Source organism: Cyprinodon tularosa, unplaced genomic scaffold (genome assembly GCF_016077235.1).
Source record: "Cyprinodon tularosa strain WSP-4 unplaced genomic scaffold, ASM1607723v1 ctg419, whole genome shotgun sequence".
Lineage (NCBI taxonomy): Eukaryota > Metazoa > Chordata > Actinopteri > Cyprinodontiformes > Cyprinodontidae > Cyprinodon > Cyprinodon tularosa.
The window spans coordinates 866,786-888,770 of record NW_024039140.1 but is presented as its reverse complement, the minus strand read 5'-3'; the positions used below and the strand labels follow the sequence as shown (position 1 = coordinate 888,770).

Sequence of the window (21,985 nt, the reverse complement as noted above, 5' to 3'; positions counted from 1 at the left end):
GGATGCACTGATTAATCCAGGTGTGTATGACCTAAGTAACTGGCCAGACACACCTGGATTAATCAGTTCGTCCAGTAATGAAAGACAGGAAACAAAGGAGCTGCATTAAATTCAGGAAGTAGTGGAGCTGTGCATAGAGCCCATTAAATGAGAGTGGTATGAATAAAAAAATTAAAAAAATCAAACGCAAGTCACAGTAACAAGGAAGGAGAAAACATTAAAACAAGTCACTTACACACAATGTCGTCTTTATCAACATCGTGCAAATCCGAGCAAATAGGAGGTCACCGCCTCATTGTGAGGCGACTGTAGTCTGTGAAAAAAAAAAAAAGTACAGCTATGGTCGGTATCCATCCGTATCCATGTCCTTTTACCGCAGAATGAAAGCATATTCTTTAAACCTTACCCCTGCCGGTTCATAGCGCCTGCAATTAGTCTCCGAGTTGTTAAGACGGCATAATGCTTCCTGTGAATCACAAAAAATACACTTTAGTAAAGCTTTAGGCTAGGCTGCTTTTAGCTTACCTAGCTAGGCTAGGTTGTCTTTAGCTTGCCTAGCTAAGCTAGGCTGCTTTTAGCATAGCTTCCAGTAATCGAACATATATTTACCGCTAGCGTGGCGTTGTGCACCCGTCTTCTCTTCCTCGAGTTCGTATATCCCGCAAAGTTGCTCGACTGCAGATAGGGTGGCCAGATGTCCGGCTTTAGGGCGGACAGTCCGGATTTTCATTGCACTGTCCGGCGTCCGGCGCTGCACCCAGCCGGACGTGTATTTGTCCTCCTTTACCCCCAGATTCCACATACTCCGTCAGCGCTCCGCCCCGCTCACGTACGGAGTACTTGTCTGTCTTCTTCTTCTTCTTGTCGAGTTTTATGGCGGTTGGCAACAAACTGTTAGTAGCATTACCGCCACTTACTGGTATGGAGTGTGGTTCGTGATGGTTTAAATATTGATCCTGATACATTCTACCCTAACTTCTTCTAAGCATACATTCACACATTCACACTTAAAAATATAAACATATTTGTGCACAGCTTTGTATATCATTCCTTCACTCACAAACACACTTACTATAATTAAATTCTATGGAATAATTTCGTTTTCTTTAGAAATCGAATAATTATTTGTATGTGTTTACTCCCTAAATTTTTCCTCAGTATATCTAATAAATTAACCTTCTCCTTAATGTCTTCAAACTCTCTTCTCATATATCTTTTTCATATTTATGACATTCTAATATAACATGTTCTATGGTTTCATATTTATCACATAAATCACATTTGCCCGTTTTATGTTTTTGTATTTTAAAAAGTGTATGATTAAGTCCTGTATGACCAAATCTTAACCTTGTTATCACTCTTTCATCCTTTCTATTTCTTCTTCCATTTCTTCTTTCTCCTACCATCTTCTGAATTTTATAAAACCATCTTCCTGTTTTATCTTCATCCCACCTTTTTTGCCAAATTTCCATAAGTTTCTCTTTAATAATACTCTTTCCTTCTGATTTACTTATTTTAACTATAAAACTAATAGAATGTTTAATTGCCCTTTTTGCCATTTTATCTGCCCTCTCGTTTCCTTCCACCCCAATATGTGCTGGAACCCACACAAATGTAACTATCAGCCCCATGTTTCGTATTCTGAACAGTGTATGATTTATTTCTAATAAAATGTCCATCCTACTATCTGTATTACTTGTCTGTCATGTAAATCAATGAGAGCTGTTCCACATCCTCCGCTCGTCACCGCCCACGTACGTCTTCTCCGTCCTTCACCGTCAAAATACGGAGCTGAGCTATTTTTTGCTCCCCTCCGGTCCGTCCAGATCAAGACCCGCTATTGCAATCGCACCAAACAGAAAAAAGAATGTAGAGAAGACCCGGTTTGTCAAATTAAATTATAGTAAAAACAGATCGGTATCTAGAAATTAGAGCATAGTTTGTATATATTCCCAAAAACTAAAACAATAAATTTAGATTTTATTTCCTGGCAAAACATTCAATTCGGTTTATCCATTAAAGAAAAAAAAATTTGGAATTTTTAATCAGTATTCTAATAATTGTAACAAAGTATTATATCCATAAATGTCGCTATGCAAAATGCTCCCTCTCAATCTCTGCTCTCAAAAATGAACTTTCCCTTTTCAAAAGATGTCTGAGAAAGATGCAGAATTTAAATGCAATTAAATTGTTTGAGTTAATTGAAGAATTTCAGTTGGTAGTCCCCACTGATTAATTTACTTTAACTACTATTATTATTGTATTTATTTTTATTTATTTTATTTTATTTTATACTTTGTTCCAGCCTGTGCATTTAATTTTATTTTTCAAAAGCCGGAGTTGTGATATTTCTTCTTGTATTGAAATATTTGTTATTGACTTGTTATTTGAGATTGTTATTGTTTTCTTATATATTCAATAACAAAAAAAAAGTGGAAATCTAAAAAAAAAATTAACCATTACAGCCAACTGATTCTGATTAAAACTAATTTTTGAAGTAAATTATTTTGTGTATTTTTTTTACATAACATTTGCATACACAGTAATCTAGCGTACTTTAATTAAATAAATCAATTCAAGCTAAAATGTAAGAGTCTATAATTAGGCTATACTGAGCCTGATCTATTTCTACCATCTATTTGGAGGATATTTATTGCCACACTTTGGGCCACTTAATACCAATTTAGCATGCTGACCTATGTCCTTATGACCACAGTGTACCAATCTTCTGATGGCTACTTCCAACAGGATAATGCGCCATGTTATAAAGTGAATCATCTCAGAATCATTTCTTGAAACTTTTCCACTTAAGTAATTGTGAATTGAGCATATTGACAGACAACATTTTATTTTTTATCTTAAATGCAAATTAAAAAAAAAAATAATTACTGCTCTAAATGTATTGCTCTGTCAGCTAAAGATCTGTTTTGGTCTCTATACTTTAATTAAATAAATCAATTCAAGCTAAAATGTAAGAGGCTATACCTGATCTCTTTGTATCAGAGATTTTCTTACCCAGGGTTGCAGGGGGGGTTTTACCCCCCCCTGCAACCCTGGTTTGCATTTGTATAGCTCACAGCATGTTCATTTACATGTTAAAGCCTCCCCTAGAATTCCATGGGGGGGAGGCATGGGGGGAACACTGCCTAAGAGAGTCCACGTCAATTTCTGACAATTTACGGGAGTTTTCGTCGAAGCCTGCAAATTGCCGTAAACTGCCGCTAACCTGAAGTTCCACGACAATCTACAGTGCCGTATATTGACGAAAATCCCACTTTTCATGCAGTGGATACTTTGCCTGAAAGCATGGTCCATCCCCATTCAACTCTGTCAGTCAGTCCGCATTTTGGTGGAGAGGATGGACAGTCAAGCCTCCAATGTCCCCTCTCACTGCAGATAAAACAGACATCAGGGTCATAATGAAATCTGTTGTATCTTTAGACCTCCTCTTTCTTTCTATCCTTCCTTCCTTCCACAAATGTATTTATTATTTGTAAAGTGACCTTGAGTGTCAAGAAAGGCGCTGTTAAATAAAATGTATTATTATTATTATTATTATTAAATTGCTGAGCATCCCTGAATGCCGGCAAACATCACAGATACTCAGCTAAGCCGACATATTCAACTTTTAGCTGCTGTACAATGTGTGGAAAAAAGACTTTCACATACTGTTGTCTCCTATAGACCAGGATCATCATCCACAACCTCAGGCCTTGCCTTTTTGCTGTTTCTTGTAACATGATCTATCACTCTCTCAAATACAGGTGCTGGTCATAAAATTAGAATATCATGAAAAAGTAGATTGATTTCAGTAATTCCATTTAAAAAGTGAAACTTGTATATTATATTCATACATTACATACAAACTCATATATTTCAGATGTTTATTTTGTTTAATTTTGATGATTACAAATGACAACAAATGAAAATCTCAAATTCATCATATCAGAAAATTAGAATATTGTGAAAAGGTTCAAAATTGATGGCCCCTGGTGCCACACTCTAATCAGCTAATTAACTCAAACCACCTGCAAAAGCCTTTAAATGGTCTTTCAGTCTAGTTCTATAGGCTACACAATCATGGGGAAGACTGCTGACTTGACAGTTGTCCAAAAGACGACCATCGACACCTTGCACAAGGAGGGCAAGACACAAAAGGTCATCGCTAAAGAGGCTGGCTGTTCACAGAGCTCAGTGTCCAAGCACATTAATAGAGAGGCGAAGGGAAGGAAAAGATGTGGTCGAAAAAAGTGTACAAGCAAGAGAGATAACCGCACCCTGGAGAGGATTGTGAAACAAAACCCATTCAAAAATGTGGGGGAGATTCACAAAGAGTGGACTGCAGCTGGAGTGAGTGCTTCAAGAACCACCACACACAGACGTATGAAAGACATGGGTTTCTGCTGTCGCATTCCTTGTGTCAAGCCACTCTTGAACCACAGACAGCGTCAGAAGCGTCTTGCCTGGGCTAAAGAGAAACAGGACTGGACTGCTGGTGAGTGGTCCAAAGTCATGTTCTCTGATGAAAGTAAATTTTGCATTTCCTTTGGAAATCAAGGTCCCAGAGTCTGGAGGAAAAGAAGAGAGGCACTTCATCCACGTTGCTTGAAGTCCAGTGTAAAGTTTCCACAGTCAGTGATGGTTTGGGGTGCCATGTCATCTGCTGGTGTTGGTCCATTGTGTTTTCTGAGGTCCAGGGTCAACGCAGCCACATACCAGGAAGTTTTAGAGCACTTCATGCTTCCTCCAGCTGACCAACTTTTTGGAGATGCAGATTTCATTTTCCAACAGGACTTGGCACCTGCACACAGTGCCAAAGCTACCAGTACCTGGTTGAAGGACCATGGTATCCCTGTTCTTAATTGGCCAGCAAACTCTCCTGACCTTAACCCCATAGAAAATCTATGGGGTATTGTGAAGAAGAAGATGCAATACACCAGACCCAACAATTCAGAAGAGCTAAAAGCCACTATTAGAGCAACCTGGGCTATCATAACACCTGAGCAGTGCCACAGACTGATCGACTCCATGCCACGCCGCATTGCTGCAGTAATACAGGCCAAAGGAGGCCCAACTAAATACTGAGTGCTGTACATGCTCATACTTTTCATGTTCATACTTTTCAGTTGGCCAACATTTCTATAAATCCTTTGTTTTTATTGGTCTTCAGTAATATTCTAATTTTCTGATATGATGAATTTGAGATTTTCATTTGTTGTCATTTGTAATCATCAAAATTAAACAAAATAAACATCTGAAATATATGAGTTTGTATGTAATGTATGAATATAATATACAAGTTTCACTTTTTAAATGGAATTACTGAAATCAATCTACTTTTTCATGATATTCTAATTTTATGACCAGCACCTGTATATCAATGGTGTTTAGGTTTGTCATATTGATCTTTGTGGGATATGCTTTATCAATCTAAACTATCAGTCTTGCATTGCCTCCAGGCAATTTGTTATTGATTTTAGCTAGATATGTGATGGTCATTGCGTGCAAGAATCCTGCAAATCTCCACTCCAGTGGGGGGATTTCCTCACAGAACTCCTAGGAACAGTGGCAACACTTTCACCATGAAAGAAGGGTCAGATAGCAGTCTTGCTTTACCCTTTATGTCCTGATCTAAACATGTTATTAAAAAAAAAACATGTTCAATTGATCCCATCACCTCATACAGAGGTGCAGTCTAGCAAATGTCATCCTTAAACTCTCTGTGTAAAAGATATTTAAAACTGGACACAATCTTCAAGATATGTGTTCCCGAATTCATCTAGAAAACCTTGCACCTTTTGTTAAAATAAGCAGGTGACATGTGAACAATGACTAGAAAAATATACTGGTGTATATGAGGGATGTTTTCTTTCAAATGCTAACCATTGCCCTCTTGTGGCCAGTTCTGAAACCATCACTGAAGAGCTGGACTAAGCTTGTTCACTTTTCCTTTATCTCAACCCATTCTGCTGCTTTTAGAGGTAAAGAGTTTAGATAGAAATAATTGTCTATTAAAACTTTTTATAATGCATCAAAGAAATTGGAATTTCCTCAAGAAGATTAATTACAGATTGTGATGGTTTACAGGTTAAATTTAGTATACATTTTGGTGTTGAACAAAAGAAAGGCCAATTGCTGTCCATTCCAATGCCTGGTGATGCATTTTATATTGTCCTTTAGAAATAAACTAATCATTTCTACATTTTTTTATGTTTTTAAATAATAATAGCTGATAATTAAAAACTATTGAAGTAAATCTGATATTGCAAAGGTGTCTATTCAATAATAAAAAAAACAAAACATTACCATTTAATATGTTAAATGCTTGTAGATTGACTATGAAGTCCTACACAGCAATGTTTTCACACCATTTCTCTTTTGCTGTCTGATCTAAAAAATTTTTTGGATATCTTAAAAGGATGAGATCTTAAACTAGACTGGACTTAAGTGAAAAGATGATTGTTAACCCAGATAAACGATGAAATAATTCAGTGGACAACTGTTTCTAGCTTTCACTTAGGCTCGATGAATGCCAGATCTATAAAATCAACACATTTCTTCAATAAATTCTTCAGGATAATATGAATTGGGCTACAAATCTTAACAAGAAACATGTAAACTCAAGAACAATCCATCCCAAGAAATTCCAGTTGAGAAAGAGTATCAGGCTATTTTAGAGTTTTTATTCTGTTGTCTTTTAAGTATTTATTTTTATTTTTTTTTTATTTTATTGATGTAAAACCATGGTGTATCTTGGTGAGTACTGTTGTATTACTTCAAAATGTGCATTTTAAAGAACTGTAAGCAAATCCACTTTACTTAGCACCTATGTAGAAGAGCTTATATGTTAGCCTCTTGAAGCAATTTTTTTTCCTATTCTCTATATAAAATGTGCAGCTAACCACAGTGTATTATATGAGTTACTTTTGAATGTTGTAATCGGGAGTGTTTTAAGTACATGAAGCCATTTTATGTAAGACATTAAAAAAGACGACAAAAGCTTGATCAATTAAAAGACAATGGTTTTATTTGGATTTTTTCCAGCAGCAAATGACCAAGAAAGAATACACAGGTCACTGTTTCAAGATTGTAACAATACCACAATAAAGCAAACATAGTTCAGCTGTAAACTTGTCTATCAAGAAACCACATGACATCAAACTCTGTTTAGTTTGTGTGGCTTGAAATTAACTGTTGCAGCCAATCAAATGAGCAGGAGAAACATAAATGCTGACAAATAAAAAAAAGACATTCTGTGAACTTTAAAAGTACTTTTCTTAAATTTGCACATCAGTTTTTAATTCCTGGTTTCCCTGTATTAATCGTGTATAATTTTTTTTTTTACAGGTTTTACTGTTTGACAACAGTTATAGACGTGATATCTTAACTAAATATAAAAACAAGAACATTGTGAGCTCAAAGACCACAGAGCTGAATTTGAATGCATTTGACTGACAGCTCAGTTAGCTTCAGGCCTTTTCGGTTTGCAGACATTCCTTCACGCTGTCTACTAAAACAGTAGGTAGAGTGCGCTTGCTTTGTGCACCTGTGCCTGATTTCCATCAGAATTTGTGGACAAAAGGCAGCTGGGATAAGACAAAACAAGCATACTCTCATCGAACAAAGAATTAATTGGAAAAACAGATCAACTGCATTTATTAAAACCAAGGAAGCCAGCACCCTGATAATTACACACAAATAAACACAAATCTGGACAAAAACCATAGCCTGAAATATTTTAGGTGCCTGGCTAAATGAGGTGGTTTAAAGACTAAAAATCTTAAAATCAGTTAACTTCAATAATGAAACCTTAGGTTTCCCTTCCATTTATTGAAAACCTTTCAAACCTTTTACACCATAATAATGTTAGAAATCATAATAAATATTTGTGATATTTAGGAACTTTTCCCTTCATTAGGATTGCACATGTTCAGTAGATAAACCTTCATATGTAGACAGAACCAGCACCTGGACCAGAATCAGCACGGTGGAGAAGTTATAAGAAACCTTCATAAACATCATTCATTCCTAAAGCAACCATGTAGAAATGAAACAAACTGAAGACAGCAAGGCAGCTTCCGTTCCCTTTTGTTAATGTAACACAATATAAAAACACTAAAGACGAAGAATCCATTGCTTTAAATGAAAGATTCTGCTCAGTAAATTAAAATCTAAAATTTCCGCCTGAACTTTTTGCACCTTAAATGTTGCATTTTTCCATTTATGAGATATAATTTAAACAGATATATTTATACTGAAATGAATACCAAAAGTTACACTTGTTAGTACATAAAATGCCCTTAGGATGTTATTTTTTTCAGCTTGTTGGATAACATCTGACTTATATTGGGAAACTGTCTCAGGGCTGAATGAGCCGACAGATGTAGTGTCCAGTTTTAATAATCCAACTACAGTAATCTGGATTGAGTATTTTAAGTCAGGACTTGGCTGTAGTCTGGTAGGAGTTAGTGAGAATCAAAACTTGACGCCTGAATCCAATGCTCAAGTCTGTTCGCTGTACATTAACTTCTCCACAAAAAATAAAAGTGTCTTTTACTTAATTGGATCATTGTTTAAAAAAAAATCTAATATTTATATTTCTATCACACATAAAGATACAGAACCCAATTTGTTTTATATCAGATTCAATATCAGATCCATCAGTTTGGAAGCCTGATGTAAATTTATAACTTGACAAATGTCAGCCCTGTGTTTGCAGCCTGAGAACAACTTAATCAGGATTGTGAAATGTCAAGTTTCTCCTAATTTCGTGCAATTTTAGGGACCACATTTTTAATTTAACATGCATATGACAGAAATCAGAGGTCTGCAACCTTGAGCGTCTAAAGAGCCCTTTTGGCCCTCAGTCTAGCCAAATAAATCTGGTTTGGAGCAATTGACAATATATGACATTTAAAAAGAAGCCTTTTATGAAAAGATATTAGAAGACATTGGACCATGTCTGGCTCCAAGCAGCTGGTTGCAGGTCCATTGTAGTGACAAAAGTCTAATTAAAGTGATCAAATTTGAATAATTCATCAAAAAAAAGAAAAAAGAAATCTGGGGTTATATCCTTTAAACAAACACTTCTTCTTGTAATTCAAACAGATTAAACTGATACATGATCCCATAAAGCACCTGTTTATCTGAAACTGTTGGGCCCATGCTTGGACATGCTTCAAAACAAAAACACAATGGAGGTGAAGTTGTCTTTGCCTCATAGCTGATGATTAGTGTTACTTTTAAGCAGGTTAACTGCCTAAATATTAGATAATACCAACAGATGTTCGGGTTAATTGTGGGGGGAGACAAAATGTGTAATTTTAACAAAATATTAATATTACAAAATATCAGCATTAAACAAAAAACAAAAAACAGAACATGGTCTGGAGGAAAAATAGAGAACCATTAAATGGCTAACTGATTATAGCCTGAGCTGGCTCGTAGCAAAATAACTTTCTTATGTTCCTTGGTATTTAATATGATAAAATTAGCATCTTATTGACCCCAAAACTGTATTTTTTAAAAATGTGTTTGTTTAGGTTTTCAGTGTTAATGTAAATATATGAATGTAACCCAGTTAAGTTAGTAACATAAATAAACTGTTTCTATTTAAACAAAAAATTGAGGACAACAACAAAAGATGATGTTTTTTGGAGATTATCTTGTTAAAAAACAATGACTTTTTCCAGGAATTAAAGTCAGCTCCCCCAAAGAAAATAATCTGTGCTGAAATTATAATGATGTTAATTATACTTTGATAGTGAGATATATTTAAAATGACCAACTTCTGGGATTTAAGTTCAGGTTTAGTGCCAGACGTCCACAAACAGCTGGTTTGGGTTGGTACCTTTGGTTTTACTGGAAGACAAACCTCAAATTTTTATTTGAAATGCTGATAATCTTGAGGATTTCGTTTTCATGTGAGCTTTTCCTCCAGTAAAACAAGCATTAGCTTCAAATATTAACTCTTTCAGGAAATATTGCAAATGTGAAGTTCAATATCGACTGTTTTTTTGTTTGTTTTTTTAAATACTTGTTTTACTTCTATTCAAAATGAATATTTTTTTCAATATATATTTATCTTATAAAAGTTTACTGAACCTTAAATTTGAAAAATGTATGTTTTCCCTGGGGAGAAAAATCCAAAAGGAAACTTGTGACCGACACCAGGGGGGCTGCTGAATAGAAAATAAAGGAAACGCTCATAAAGCCACTCATGGTAACTATATAATAAACCTCAGAAACATGATTATAAGTCAGATTCTCAGTGGCTAATAAGCTGTTTTACAACCAAAAGTAAAGGACTGGATGTAAAAATAAAAGGCTTTGTGTTTCTCTCTCCCTGCCATGCTGATGGCGTCATCCTAACCAGAGTCGGAAAGCATCTTTTTTTAATAAAGCCCACCTGATTACTTACCCTGGTTTTTAACTAAAATTTACAATGATGCGATGAGAATGAAATTGTTTTGTTTCTGTATTAAAAAATAAATATACAAAACTGAACATTTAGGGTGATTTGGGTGTTTAAAGGTCAGCTGTTTTTGCAACGCTCACACAAACATGCCCATGAAGAGCTTGTATATACTGCATTAACCCTTAATACCCCAATGCTGACTATTCTATACCTGTTTGGATCAAAGAGATCCTTTCAAACACATAGTTGACATTTTGTTAAGGAAAATGTTATTAGGAACCGAGTAAAGCTCAGTAAAATCCCAGTTTTCAGAAAAAGGCTGCCATGAATAAGTATAAAAAGATTTGAGAGCCGCTGGTCAGAAAACTTCCAGTCATGCCACGAGAAGCTCAGTTCTGTCTCCTCATCACAATAAAGTTAGCAAAAAGTATCTCATAGGTCTGGAGCTGAAGTGCTTTTTTTACGTCCTAGGGTTAAAATCATTAGGACTCAGTGCATCAATCACTCATTCATTCTTTCATTCATCATTTGGATGCAAACACACACAAACTACTCAATCATCCCTTCTATATGTAACTTCTCAGTTAAAAGACGAGCTATCAGTTTCAGGCAGCGGCCATTCCTTTACACAAGGATGGCCCCATGCTCACATAGATCAGACGTCGTAGTCGGGCAGGGCAGAGTAGATGATTCCCCCGACCGATGGAGGGCTGGAATGGAGCGGGAGCAGCCAGCAGAACACCGACCCTGGACGGGTGGAAAGAAAAAGAAAGAAGGAGGGGGAAAGTGATGAGTCAGAAAGAGTTTTAGCGATTAGACGAGCGGGACGTCAACCTAGACACACACCTCTCCCAAACACCTCCCTCAGAAGAGCCATCTTGGGCTTCCAGGTGCCGTGTGGGAGGTGATGAGGCGGCTGCTGTGAAGAGGAGGAGGATAACGACGAGGAGGAGGAGGCGCTCCTGTCTTTGATCATCAGCCTGTTCTTCATCTGTTCGATGGGGGTTTCGTCCGTGATGATGGAAACCAGCTGAGGGGAGATAGCAGCCGTTACAGAAATTACAGCTCCTGGCAGCCTAAAGCGACTTTGATTTAGAGGGATGAAAATATTTAAAGCGTTTACTGCTTTTTTCCATCCCTACTACTCTGTTACCCCTAAATAAAATCCAGCCAACTGATTGCCATTAAAAAAAAAAAAAAAGTACACATCAATGGCAAACAGATCCCATCTGTGTTTGATTTAACCTCATTATAAACCAGCTGCTCGGTGGAGGCTGTAGAGGTTTGTTGGAAATCAGATAAGAACTGAACTCTTTAACCTACATGCAAAACACTGGGTGTGGCAAAGGCTAAACATGCAAAAAAATTTCTGGGGATGCTTTGCTACCACAGGGATTAAGGAGCTGGTTAAATCTACAACTGCTTAAGTAGCAAAGCACATTCCTGTGTTAGAATGGCCTAATCCAGGGGTACGCAATGTCGGTCATCGAGTGCTACTGTGCTGCAGGTTTATGCATCCCCTCTTCAACAAACCTGAAAAAGATACATGATTAAAGGCCAGGCCTCTGCTAAACTTACCCACATGCTCAGGGGGGAATTTTGTTGGAGCAGGGATTCATGCAAAAGCGACAGGACTGTGGCGCTAGATGAGAGGCGTTCTCTTTACCTGGCTTAGTCAAAGTCCAGGCATCAATTTATTTAAGAATCTGTGACAGAACTTTAGCGGTGAAAATTAAAGACGATCTCCCTTCAACCTAACTGGGCTTGAGATGTTTTGAAAAGAAAAAAAAAGTTCCTAAACTGGAAGTGACAAACCCTAAAGACGCACAGCTGTAATGAGAGCCAGAGGTGATGCTACAGAGCATTAGCTCAGGAGTGATATAAATGTGAACCATAAATCAGATCAGACTTTCATTGTCATAAGGCCTAGATAAAGCATGCACCATTTTTATTTTATTGCTCAGTTATGATCTAACTTGTGTTAATCTATAAAAAATAATCCCAGAAAATGCGCTGATGTCTGGTTTTAAATTGTAGAAACTGGAAAAATTAGCAAATGACATTTTTCAAATAACGGGTTGGGGTGGGATGCTATAGCCAAAACTTACCGTAATTTTCGGACTATAAGCCGCAACTTTTTCCCCATTTTTCAACCTTGCGGCTTACATAACAATGTGGCTTATCTATGGACTTTTACGCCTAACGGCCACTAGGGTATTACCTAAATCTATGGATTTTACCATCCACCATGTTGACGTCACCTCCGCAGTCACGCAGCCGCGCGTGCGTGACTGCGGAGGTCCTCCGGAAGCAGACTTCTACCGCGAGTGGTATGAGACAGAACGACAGCGAGAAAGACGGACATTGTGAGCGCAAGACAGTTTGTCTGACACCCTCATTATGAAAAACAAAAATGGCTGACATTATCAAGACATCATGACATTGTAAGGTCTATGTATACTGCTGACTTAAGCTGTTGTATGTTATCTCCAGCTGGAAAAGTAAACCCCAACCTAATAGTTTACTCAATCAGATCTAAACTAACAAACAGTAGCTTGATTTTCTATCCCTTTAATCCACCAATTAGAAGCTCCCAGAGGAGGTCCAAAAAGCCACTCCTCCTTGGAGGCCTCCCACAGCAGGGAAATCTGGAATTATAAGGACAAGGAGCACGAAGTGGCCTGCTCCTTACTGGGAGCAGGCCACTTCGGTGTGGCTTGTATGTGTACAAATCATGTAATATAGCTTCTGCGTCTTATATTCAGGTGCAGCTTATAGTCCGAAAATTACGGTAAATGCTAATTGACTTTTTTATTTTGCTTAATACTAGAGATTGACAGTTAGTTTTTTTTTAAGGCACATATAAATTTCTCTTTTTATTCTTCTTCTTTTTTTTTTTTTTTTTACATCAGTCTAACATATATCTGATGTGTGCTGCTGATATTTTTGCTTCTTTTCTTTATTTTCATAATAAAATGACTCAATGACAATAAAAGGTTCAACAAGTCTTAATTGAAACGAAAAAAGAAAACATTTATTAATATATCAAATAAAACAATGAAAGTGGATAAAAAATGGCATGAGCAGCAGTGTATGTGTGTGATCACTTGATCTCAATATCCCTGTTGGACGAATCTTTCGATAAAGGAAAAAATAAACACCAACCCGAGCCGGCTGATATATCCATCTATCTCTAGTTTTTACAATATAACTTAAATATTTACATAAATAAAATAAAAGCCTCAGAAAGAATGCCAAGAACGTCTGAAACTAATGGAATTTTATTTTATCATGTTTATAAAATTCCACTAATATAAAATAAAAAAAAATTGCTTTAAAAAACAAAACACATAAAAGTAAATAAAACCTGGAACATCAGTTAGTGACAAAAGCAGTAATTATAGACTGTGATTAACTTATTAGAAATATCATATCACCATATCTGATTAAATTATCCAACAATATTGAATTATTTTCCAGCTCTTTGATGTGTCAGCCGAAGAGATGCAACAGATTGGTTTCATTTTATTAATGAGTTCCCAAAATAAAGAGAGGATGCAAACATCAACTAACATCAAGCTTAATTAAATAAAATAGTCAACAGTTCTAGTAACTCCAGTTTTCAGATCTTTCAGTTCCTACCTGATCGTAGAAGATGACCATGACGAACACCCCAAACAGCACCGACTCCACCAGCAGGATGATATAATGAGCGCTGACACATGGAGAGAGGAAAATAAAAAGTAAACATGCAGGGTAATACTCTAAAATTAAACTGCCTGCTGACATCTTTACTCACACTATCAGATGTTTGCTTGGTGTCTCCTCCCCTTCTTTGTCTGCTTCGCCGTCCCTCTCGTTCCGTATCCTCCACACCCAGGCCCACACCACCAGGACCATGGAGTACAGACTGGCAATGCCTGCATGCAGACAAAAGCAGACTGGATAATGAGCTACAACCAAGCAGCGTTTTAATCGTTGAAACATTGCTCCTCAGTCTAGTCGTATCTCATCATTTATAGATGGGAACATTTTTCCACCTCCTATTGTCCATAGAGAGGACAGGTTGTCCCTTCTACTCCCATCTACAAACCCACGGAGCCTTAAGTGGCTTATTACATTGAGGGTTGGTCTGTTGGTGAGTTTGGTTGGTCTGCCTTTGTAAGGCAAACTGAGGAGATGAAGAAAAACTGCCTCTTTTTTGTTTACACCTGTTAAAGGAACAAGTTTATGTCGCTACTCACCAGTGTAAAACAGAAACTGGATGAAATACTTCTGGTTCAGCTCCCCGACACAGTTATTGATCCTGAGTAATGAAAAAATAAGAAGAATAATCAGGAGATTTGGAGGGAGGGTATGGGAGGGAGGGAGGAAGGGAGGCTCACCAGGGACAGTGATGATCCATGCGGCGTATGCACCTCTGACAGACCCTGCAATGATGAGCTCTGGGAGGTCTGTAGGTTTCACAGCGGCTGCACACCGTCCAGCCCTCACAGCCCTGAGAACAAGAACAAATTCAATCTCACTGAGGTTCTGCTGCACTGAGAACAAAAGCAAAGCTCACTGAGGTTCTGCTGCACTGAGAACAAGAACAAAGAGAAGCTCACTGAGGTTCTGCTGCACTGAGAACAAGAACAAATTCAATCTCACTGAGGTTCTGCTGCACTGAGAACAAGAACAAATTCAATCTCACTGAGGTTCTGCTGCACTGAGAACAAGAACAAATTCAAGCTCACTGAGGTTCTGCTGCACTGAGAACAAGAACAAATTCAAGCTCACTGAGGTTCTGCTGCACTGAGAACAAGAACAAATTCAATCTCACTGAGGTTCTGCTGCACTGAGAACAAGAGCAAAGCTCACTGAGGTTCTGCTGCACTGAGAACAAGAACAAATTCAATCTCACTGAGGTTCTGCAGCACTGAGCGACAGAGCAACTGCAGCGGCTGCTGCTTCTTTAACCTTAAACAGACCAAACAGCCGAACTTATCAGCATTCAGACGTATTCAGGCTTCAAACATCTGTCTTCATGTTAACTCTGAACCCGGAGGCTGATTAGGATTAGGGCTTAAAAATCTAATCTGCATTTCTTTTTCAACTAAATGTGAGTAACTAAATTCTTGCTCACTATAGTTTGATAGCAAAAATGAAGAATAACATGCCTCACTTATAAAAACTAGCTTTATTCCAATCTTCCTTTGTGGTAAGTCAAGTAAATTTAAAGGGAAGCAAAATTCAAGCCTTGTTAAACAATGTTGCACATCATTCAATGAAAACCTAACAAACTAAATGTTTGCAGTTTGTAGCTAGTTTATCAGTTATCAGAACTCATCTAGAACAAAAAACACTGAATCAATGTCATCCTGAGCTACGGAAACCTGAGAAGTCTTATTTCAGATTAAAGTGAAAGCACCAAACTGCTGACAGCTGCTGCATCCTGACTGCATGGTATACTTGAACCATTCTAGGTGGGAGAATCAAATGCAGCGTCTGATGTTTAGTCTGAGTTTTATTTTATGCATTTTATTTTAAAGCTGCATGTTTTCTTAATTTTAGAAGCTAAAGATATAACCAGTTAGAGACAAAATAAAACAAAACATACAGAAAGAAATAAAAATAAAAAAATACAGTCACCTTTTTAAAGTTTAAAAATTGCAAGGTACCCAAAGCCTCTAACAGGAGCGTATGAGCACAAAATAACTGCCTTTAAACAGACAGAGCGGCTGTTAACACGGAGATACTCAGATAGCCGCTGCTCAAAGCTGATAATAACTGAGTTCAAGAAAAAGGCTGCAATCATCTGTCATCCTGCTGCTGTATAATCGCAATAAACTTAATGCTTTTAGGTTTGTAACATGAACTGAACAGAAAAAACAAACTGATTTTATGTACAATTTATCCACCGTACATCCTATACAGAAACCTTAACTCACTTCAAAGACTTTCCCTGTGTATACAGTACATTTTGCAGTCAAAAGGAAAGACTAATATCTAATAAAGCCTAAAGGTGTTAAATCCCTGGCTGATTTAGATGACAATCTAAACCAGGAAGTACTTTATCAAATGAATTAAAATTAAAAGCATTTCAATTAAAGCTTTTTTATTTACTTTAATGATTATTTTCCTTCCAGGCAAAAGAAACATGTTGATAAGTTACAATGAATATGTAAAAAAGAAAAAAAAAAAGTACCAAAGCCAACCACCAGTAGTAAACAAGAAGAAGAAGAAGCGAAGCAGATTAGCCGGGTGTAGCAGAAAAACATCAGCTGTTGTGGAGAATTGTGTCGGACTGGCGAGTGGGAAAGAACAGGAGTTGGAAGACGCGCCAGCAGCACTTTATAGGTCTGCTGTATGGGACCACTTTGCATTTAGAGTGACCTACGATGACGGCGGAAAGAAAGTGGTGGATAAAAGTGCAACAGTGTGCAAGCATTGTGCAACACGTTTTGTTTATGCTAACATCAACATGACCAACATATCAGGCTAACAATCAACATATATCGAACTGAAAACCGTGACCACGAAACCGTGAACTGAACCGAACCGTGGATTTTGTGAACCGTTCCACCCCTAATATATATATATATATATATATATATATATATATATATATATATATATATTGCAATTATTTTTCAGGAATAGGTAACAGTTTAATTATTATTATTATGGCAGATGAAATAAACAAACCCGCTCGCTCATCCGAGAAGACTGAGAGCGCAGGTCAGAGAAGTGGCGAAGCCTGGAGACACAAATATGAAACATTAAACCTAAAACCACTTCATGCATTTATCCAGAAATCTTCACATGTAAAACAGCTTCATTCTGGTAGCTTTATTGGCCAAACCACTAAGAATTCCCTTTAAAACATGTAAAACTACAAATATTTAAAAAGTATAAATCTGACAGACGACGTAAGCTGAAGGTGACCAACCAGGATCTGAGAAGACAGCTTTGGAGTGGCAGGCAAGCAGCAGCAGCAGGATCAGGTTGAAGAAGGATCCATGAAGAGTTCCCCACACGCTGTCAGAGAGACCAGTCAGGTGGAAATTCAGTCATCTTTTAGAAAAAAACTCAGTTTTCTGCAAAATCTTCCTCCTTTTTAGCATCAATAACGTTATGAAGAAAGATCAAATTAATTCTCACAGAGAATCAGGGTAAACGCACCCTTTACTCACCATCATTAACAATTTTGTAGACATAATATTTGCAGTAATTTGCATCAGGTTTTTTCTAATCAGTCTTGCTTTTAATAGACAGATTTTGATCCATTTTTTTTTTTAAATCACCGGTCATAAAAGTATGCATACATTTGTCACTGTGGAGTTTCTTTGAGACGTGGACTTTAATTTGGCCAATTCATCACCTTGATACTTCTTTCTCTCAGCCAACCTGTGCTGGATTCAATGTTGGGTTTCATGTTGGAGTTTATAGCTATTTTAAAAAAGCTACAAAGTAACATTTCCTGTGTGTTGCAGACAAAGCCAGATTACTATCCTTGCACCACCAAGCTTATCAGCTGATGTTAGGTGTTTTCATCCAAACATCACTGAATTTGTCTCATCTGTACAAAAGAATAGTTTGCCAATAAAATTCCTCTTCTTTCTTTTGAAACCTCTTTTAAACATGTAATATTTGTTTAGAGTCCTGGTGTTTAGGTGTATCATACAGACTGAGGCCTGTAGAGTCAAAGATGCAGCTTTTGAATTGAATTTTAAATAAGGAAATTTATTTCACACAATTAACAATGATAAAAATAATAGATAAATCAATTTCAGAAAATATTTGAAACAAACAACCTTGTACCACACAAAAAAGTGATTGTAGGGTTCCTACAACATAAGGCAAGTTAAATTTAAGACTTTTTAAGACTTTTTTGTCCCTTGAATTACAACTTTAAGACCAACTTCACAATAAATAGAAGAAATCCTGGTTGCAACAAATTTAACCTGATTCTTATTTTAACATAAACCATTACTTTCTGGCCCAGTAGAATTGTTTACAATAAAAAAAAAAAAAAACTTTTCATATAGGAAGAAAGCTAAAAACACACTAATAACAGATATATTTTTAACAACTAATGAAAGGAATTCACAGACTTTGCTTTGATCCTGACTCTAAGTCCATAATAGCTCTGCTTCCATTGTGAGCGAACCACCAAACATTATCCAGAGCTTTTTTTTTTTTTGACGATGCTGTGGAGGCCTGGCAGAGACGCGGAACAGAAATGAGAAATAACTGCTTCTCTGTACCTGAATTTTCACTCTTCACATGTCTGACTCCACAGCTTTGATTTCCATCACGCCAAGCTTGAATTATCACCTGGTTCTGTTTTTAGCCATGCTGAAAACTCCTGGCTGGATAGAGAGTTTTCATTGAATTTACACTTCCCATGTTATTAGCGCATCACCCCAAGGTCCGTTTGCAGCATCATTTTGATTGGTTCAGCTGTCAGGATGGAACTAATAATGGTTCCAGTGAAGCTGTTCCGCAAATGTCAAAAAAAATGATGGTGAATTATTTAAATTTTTGATATGAATTAGAAAAATAAAATCCTATTTATGACTTGGTGACAATTCTAAGACCCATGAAAGACTGATTTAAGACATTTTAATACCAATTAAGGCCTTATTTTTATATTGAACAATTCAATGCCGCTTAAGACTTTTTAAGGATCCGCAGGAACCCTGGATTAAAGGTTGAACATTAAAATAAATTATATTTTCAGTTCCAAATACATTAAATTAATTTGAACATTGACAGCAGCTAATAAAATAAACAAAATGTAATAAACTTCCCAGCATATGTGGCCTGAGATCGAACATGGATTATTGATTCAATTATGATTAAAGTTGACTTAAAAGGGGTATGAAGAAGTAAGACTTATTTAAATAACCCTTATTTTATTTTTTGCATTTCATGGTTGGAGTTTCCTGTGAATTTGCAGGTACATCAACTCCACAGAGGATTATTTACCATGTGAAAGATCTTTCTCTCCCATGATGAAATTTATGAATTTTCTTGATGACTCTCTTTAAATAGATTAGCTGCAACAACTTCTATAAAATCTAAAAAAAAAAATGTTTTTCCTTCTTTACATCAAATTGCACATTATTAGACTCCAGACCAGTATCCTATACATCCTAAATAAGGTTTGATTTGTTCTCCACATAGCTTTTCCAGTGGTGATCGCTTCTACATACAATAAATATTGACCAACCCAAACTGATGTGTTTTTTTAAAACTATATTTGGATCAAAAATATTTGATTTGCAGTCTTTCTATCATGACTTATCATCCCACACTAAGTCACGTGTCAAAAAGAAGAACAACATATTGCGCAATATTATTCACTAGCTAAACATTCTTTTAATTATATTAGAAGTGAGTATAACTATCACATTGTTTTGCTTTTTTTTCACGTATTTATACGTTTTTGAAGCTTTATAAAAAAATTATCAACATACAAACATGATAACATCAACAGGCGTAAACCCAATTAGCATAAAGCTAAATGTTTTGTTTTTAGCAAACCAAATGCCTTGGAAATAAATAAAACAAGAGAATGTGTAAACCGATTCTACCTGCTACAAATATCACCCTTAGAATCGGAGAAAAATTCTAGTATTGGTGATCAAAACTGACTGTTTTTTTGGAGAATACATCGGCTGCTGTTGTACCTGTTGGCTAAATGAATGGAGGCAACAGAGCCAGACGTCATGCCGGCTGTTTTTAATGTTCTTCTAGGTATTAAAACTCAAAATACTGACCTGTCAGCATAGGCGGGGATGAGAACATACTGGATGACCACATAGTCCGCGTAAAAAACGCTAAAGTAAGTTAAAATGAGGCAAATTACACCGCAGGGATCTCTTCTACAGCGTAAAGACGCCATCTTTCTTCCGGGCTCCGCCCCTTTCAACGTTTATAACTGACGTCAGTAGGAAAACCTGGCTGTGCGTTCATGGACTGTAGGAAACCAGGAAGAAGTTCAAAAGTGGTTCTTTTTTTTACGTTTATTAAAGCAAAGGACAGCATCTTAAACTGTTTTGGAAAAAGTAAGAATTTAAAGTAAATAGGTATTTAGCCGTCTTTTCAAATTGTTTGTTTATCAGTCTTTTTTTTCTTCAGTGTTGACAAAATTATACAGACAGACAGATCGATAGATATAAAAAAAAAGAAAGAAAGAAAGAAACCAGTCTAAACTAAGCAGTAAACAGAACAATGTTAAACAAAAGCTTTACTGTAAAAAATGTACTAATCTGTTAAAGCTAAATTAAATTTCATCAACCACACCCAGGCCCACAGGCTGCCAGGACTGCAGAAAATCCAAATGAACTGAGCCTGATTTACAACCTGAACTTAGCTACTTTACTCAGTACATATCAGGTGAAAAAAAGACTCAAGATCTAAACAAATTTTCACATCCTGTACCAAATCTAAAGTAGTTTAAGAATAGATGAAGCAGAGTTACCAAGGTCTACAATGTCTTTCCTCTGTTAGGTAAATGACCATGAGAGCCCTTATCTGCAACTGGAAAAAATAAATAAATAAAATTAAAGTTTCGTAGCAGTAAACCTTCACATGTATAGCATGCTTACAAATACAAAAATATCAAATAAAAACAAAATTGGAACCACAAAAAATAAAAATAAAAAACTAATCCAAGAGCATCAAAGGATCATCCAGGAGGTCAAAATAAATCCACACTACATCGAAAACACTGAAATCAGGGGCGGAGCAAGATGGGGGGTCAGGGGTGGCCATGGCCACCCTTAGCCAATCATTGGCCACCCCTGTGGCCACCTCTACCATTTTTTTCCTCTAATACAGATGGTGGCAGCAGTAATGCTCTGAAGTGGTATATTTTAACTTATTTTACTTTTTAATTTTCTATATGTAAACAATTACATGACAACAAAAACCCTGTGGTTAATTATGCACATCAATATACTAACATTAAAGATGATAATACAGAAATCATGCTCTTTTCAGAACTAGATTTTGTCTTATATTGGGTAAAGAGAAAATGTATGAAATCAGAGAAAAGTCATAATACTGAGATTAAAGTTAGAATTCTGAAAAAAAAGTCAGAATTCTGAAATTAAATTTAGAATTCTGAGATAAAAGTCAGAATTCTGAGAAAAAAAGTCAGAATTCTGAGATAAAAGTTAGAATGCTGAGAAATAAAGTCAGAATTCTGAGATCAAAGTCAGAGATCTGATCTTTTTCCCAAAAAAAAAATATACACACACACACACACATATATATATATATATATATATATATATATATATATATATATATATATATATATATATATATATATATATATATATATATATATATATATATATATATATATATATATATATATATATATATTTAACAATCAGTTAAGTTTTTTTTGTTTTGTTTTTTCAGTGGCCCAACTCCGCTTCTTACGGAAGAGGATTAGGGCCACTGGAAAAAAAAAAGTTAACTGATTTTTTTAATTTTATTTTAGTATAGTATGGGAAAAAAGTCAGAATTCTGACTTTAATGTCAGAATTCTGACTTTTTTCTCAGAAT

General features: G+C 36.2%; 1 protein-coding gene across 1 annotated transcript; it reads right to left on the bottom strand.

The window, feature by feature from the left end:
- Positions 1-9,543: 9,543 nt before the first annotated feature.
- On the bottom strand, positions 9,544-20,324 carry zgc:77880 (zf-DHHC domain-containing protein). Its single transcript, XM_038299038.1, has 9 exons — positions 20,185-20,324; positions 17,317-17,437; positions 17,105-17,146; positions 14,803-14,915; positions 14,662-14,723; positions 14,217-14,337; positions 14,060-14,132; positions 11,264-11,447; positions 9,544-11,164 (listed from the first exon to the last, which is right to left on the bottom strand). Exons 1-9 carry the CDS (start codon positions 20,307-20,309, stop codon positions 11,073-11,075), a joined length of 933 nt encoding a protein of 310 aa, XP_038154966.1. The 5' UTR covers positions 20,310-20,324; the 3' UTR covers positions 9,544-11,072.
- Positions 20,325-21,985: the final 1,661 nt, after the last annotated feature.